The sequence below is a fragment of the Populus trichocarpa genome, chromosome 1 (genome assembly GCF_000002775.5).
Source record: "Populus trichocarpa isolate Nisqually-1 chromosome 1, P.trichocarpa_v4.1, whole genome shotgun sequence".
Lineage (NCBI taxonomy): Eukaryota > Viridiplantae > Streptophyta > Magnoliopsida > Malpighiales > Salicaceae > Populus > Populus trichocarpa.
In genome coordinates this window covers 17,068,724-17,072,914 of record NC_037285.2, presented here as the reverse complement: position 1 = coordinate 17,072,914, position 4,191 = coordinate 17,068,724, and the positions used below count along the sequence as shown (strand labels likewise).

The 4,191-nt window shown below is 36.5% G+C and overlaps 1 protein-coding gene across 1 annotated transcript; it reads left to right on the top strand.

Moving 5' to 3' along the window:
- The first annotated feature begins 327 nt into the window (after positions 1–327).
- On the top strand, positions 328–2,778 carry LOC7475099 (flavonol synthase/flavanone 3-hydroxylase). Its single transcript, XM_024609194.2, has 3 exons — positions 328–990; positions 1,757–2,117; positions 2,391–2,778. The coding sequence occupies exons 1-3, from the start codon at positions 452–454 to the stop codon at positions 2,613–2,615; spliced, it is 1,125 nt and encodes a 374-aa protein (XP_024464962.1). The 5' UTR covers positions 328–451; the 3' UTR covers positions 2,616–2,778.
- The last annotated feature ends 1,413 nt before the right edge of the window (positions 2,779–4,191 follow it).

Sequence of the window (4,191 nt, the reverse complement as noted above, 5' to 3'; positions counted from 1 at the left end):
GAATTTGATATCAATTATAAGTTTAATTTGAAAGGTACAAATGCTTATAAACTAAACATTAATACTGCTGTACTTAATTAGTCTAATATGTGTACATTTTTGTAGAACAAACTTTCGGACCAAGGAATGTGGTTCAGCATAGTAACACGGTGAGCCCTCATCAGCCAGGCCATTGAATAGCTATGAAAGAGATGAAGCATCAAAGTGAAAGTTGTAAAGCAAGATAGAAGAAAAAAGAAAGAAAAGTATATCAAAAGAAAGTTAAACCATGCCAGTTATGATTCTTTAAATGTCTACAATGTTCATGACATGCCATCATTGCTGCTGCTTAAGACCTTTTTTTTTCTTACTCAAAAAAGAAAAAGGAACAAAAAAGAGATTCGTACACTTAACAAGCTAGCAAACTTAATCGGTCGTCTTAAGCAGTAGCAGCAAATACTGCGCCATTTTGATGGCTATTTCCCCTGAATCCATGCCAGAAAATCCCATTGATTTCCGAGCCCCGCCGCCCTCTCCTATCGCCTCTGGCCGAAGATCATCCGTGACCAATGATGAAGTCCTAACTGAGTTTCTTGAGCACTCACTACGTGTTCCGGATTTGATTTTACCTGATAAGATATTTCCAAGACAGAAAATTGTCGAAACACCCCCAAGAATTGATTGTCAATCACTGATTTCTGGGGAAAGTGATTCAGTTCTGAGGATGCTGGATTCAATAGCAAGAATTGGGTGCTTTCAACTAGTTAACTTTGGAATTCCAAGTGAATTTATAAGGTTGGTGTCGGTCACAGCAGCCGGAATCTTTCAGCTGCCTCCCGAAAAGAAGGAGGCAGTCTCGAGGTCACTGGAGAGGCCGTATGGATTCGAGGAAGTTCATGGTGATCATCAGGAGGCCGAGAGTGAAGTAAGTGAAGAGTTTGTGTGGTGTAAAGATGAGAGTTTGAAGTTGGATATGGAGGGAATATGGCCAACTGGATATTCAAATTTCAGGTAATAACTACCCAACAAAAAAAAAACAAGTCTTTATATTTTCTTCTTCTTTTGGCAGTGGCATTATTTGTTCTTGTGTGTGTATGTTTGTGTGAATTTTTGTTGTTTTTTTTTGGTTATCTCTCCAAGTTGTTCTAGTTTGGACAATCTTCTTCCTGTCTGTCAAACATAGAATAGATTATTAAGTTGTTGTAGTTTTGACCACAATCTTTCAGCGATCTAATAGTATTTCTTGTTTCTCTTTATTTTTCTTACCACGGAAACAATAAGTCCATGAGTGCATCTGTAAATGGGAAATCTTTCAACTAGTGCTGCATTTGCCGTTATTGTTAAAAATGTTGGGCATGCTTCCATAATGTTGCATGGTTTCTGGTCAATACTAATCTCTGAATTTGGTAATTAACCTGCACATGAAATTGTACTAACGATCTTATTAATCCATATTCGTTCCTTTTTCTTCCTTTCATCTGGAGATTGTTTCGATGAATTCATGAAGGTTTTCTTGTTATACATAATACAATATCCAAACACAAGCCTGTACTACTACTGGTCTCAGCCAGTGCCAGTTTTAGACAAGGTAAAAAGCAATGGATAAAGAACATGGAGCGCAGAGCAGAGCTGCCACTGGGAAATATGTTTCATTGCATTTACTTCAGTTTTGCAGTATCTGTATCTATCTCTTCAACAGATTTTCAAATATGAATTCCAGTGTATTGCAAACTTACAATGAAGCTACATCTTATGCCCAAGTTCTCATAATTCGCAGCAAGAAAATGGAGACCCTTTCATCTGATATAGAGAAAGTGGCCAGGAAAATCCTCCAAATTCTCCATGAAAATTGTCCGAGGAAATCAATGTATGGAAATGATATGATGCAGAGGCAAGATCTCATTGGCTCAGTCTGTTGCCTATACAAGCATGGACGTAACTTTCTGGCTGATCAATGGGCTAGCTCCTTGGGATATGATGTGATGAGAATGCTAATAAGGGGAACTGATTACTCTCATGCCTTGTGCTTGCATGTATGTGATGGTTCATCAGAATTTCATGTTTACTCCAAGAAAGGCTGGGTGTCTTTCTGCCCAGATAAAGATGCATTGATTGTCACAGTTGGAGATCGAACACAGGTATTAGTTACTGTTATATAAATTGCTTAAAATAGTAGAATAATTGGAGTAGCTTTTGTTCCTGTATGTCAATTTTTTTAACTTGAAGCGATTCATTATGAAGCCACGCATGCCCTCTTTACAACTGTGATAGTAATGATATGACAAGTGTGGAAATTAACCTCAACATCATGAAAAACCAACCTTTAATATCAATTCCGGTTCATTATGCTTCCTCCTCCTTTTGTTTAATGCTGGAATAGCTAAATCTAATCATATCTCTTCTCTTAACAGGTTTGGAGTGGCGGCCAGTACAAGCATGTTTTCGGATGGCCAATCTTTAAAGGTGAGGATAAGGACAGCATTTCAATGGCTTTTCTCTATTCTCCTCCAAGCAGCAATAGTAGCAGCTCCAAAACCAGCAAGGGGAAGACTGTTTCGCTTGGCCAACAAGCTATTTTGGCTATAATTTTGACTCTTGTATGCCATTTCTTAGTTTATTTTTATAAGGAAGTTTGATGCTATCAAAAAATGCTGATGGGCTCATCTATTCAGTTTTGGTTCCATAGGTATTGGGTTTGTGCTTCCCATTCATTTGGATTTTGGCTTCTTTTTTTTGTCTTTGTTTTTTAATGTACAACAGTATTTTATTAATTAATACCGATGAAAGTCACAGATATAACATTATTTTTTCATATAATAAATATAAAAAACAAGAGTTAAAACTAGCTTTCCGATACTGATAAAAAGGAATTGTTAATTCTTGTTTTTTTTTATATATATATATAAAAGAATAGAATATGTTAGATTGATTTTGGCAGTGAAGGTTTCCAGAAAACATTGTGTTTATTATCAACTACATTCTGTCTTTAAATAGTATAGAAATTGTTACGGTTAAGCTATTTGAATTTACATCAGATTTAAATTTTAAATGTAATTCAAATAAAATAGATCAACTTGATCCTTAGATATAGGAGTCAATTCCTATCTTTTGTTGCACCCACTGTATTTTTTACATCTCTTTCATTTTAATGGTAAAAGATAAGGGTATATTCAAACACAAAACTTCTACATGGTATCAGAGCTGCTTTCCTATCCTGTTAATTTCCTTTTCTCTCTTTTCCTCCTCACATTCTCCCCGACATCAATGAATTCCACATTTTCAGCACAAGCTCCTCTCAAACTCACGTCATCTAACTATCTCTTATGGAAAATCCAATTTGAAACACTTTTCATTGGTTATGATCTTCTTAGGTATATTGATGGATCCAAACCATGTCCACCCAAAACTCTAACTACAAACAATATTGTCACACCAAATGCTGCTTACAACATTTGGGTTTGCCAAGATCAATTAATCGTCAATGCTCTCATTGGTTCTTTATCACCCACTATTATTTCATTTATTACTCGAGCAAATACACATCCCAAACCATCTCATAACCATTGAGGCCTATCTTGTCCCGTAACAACAGGAACTGAGAAGTAGACAATGGCTTAGTGAGAATATCAGCAAGTTGATCGGCAGAAGAAACGTGAGCCACTTGAAGTAGATCAAATTGAACTTGATCTCTGATAAAGTGATAATCAACAGTGCCATGTTTCATGCGAGAATGGAAGATAGGATTGAAACGTAATTGTGTTGCACTAACATTATCACAATATATAACTGGAGAATTTGGTAAGCCAATTCCAAGTTTTGAAAGGAGAGAGCAAACCTAGTGAAGTTTAGTAACGGTGGTAGCAATAAAGAAATATTCTGCTTCTGTGGATGAGCGTGCAACACTTGGTTGCTTCTTTGAGCTCTAAGAGACAAGGTTGCACCCTAAGTAAACCAGATAGGCACTGGTTGAAGACTAATCATCTCTATTACCAGCCCATTTCGTATCAAACAAACCAAGAACCTTCTAAAAAATATCACCAAAGGTTATATGTATGTCACTGAATTTCTTCACTCTGTCAAAGCTCATGTAGATGAACTGACCATCTTGGGCGCACCAATAGATAAAGAAGATCGTATAGAGAAGATCTTGGATGGACTAGGTGATGAATACAACGAACTTGTTCATACTGTTCAAGCTCGTGACACATCAAT

Bases quoted from the DNA above. Each gene is read 5' to 3' on its own strand.
- LOC7475099 (XM_024609194.2), top strand. From the start codon at position 452: ATGGCTATTTCCCCTGAATCCATGCCAGAAAATCCCATTGATTTCCGA. The intron at 991-1,756 runs GTAATAACTACC...CATAATTCGCAG, and splicing joins ACTGGATATTCAAATTTCAG to CAAGAAAATGGAGACCCTTT. The intron at 2,118-2,390 runs GTATTAGTTACT...TTCTCTTAACAG, and splicing joins CAGTTGGAGATCGAACACAG to GTTTGGAGTGGCGGCCAGTA.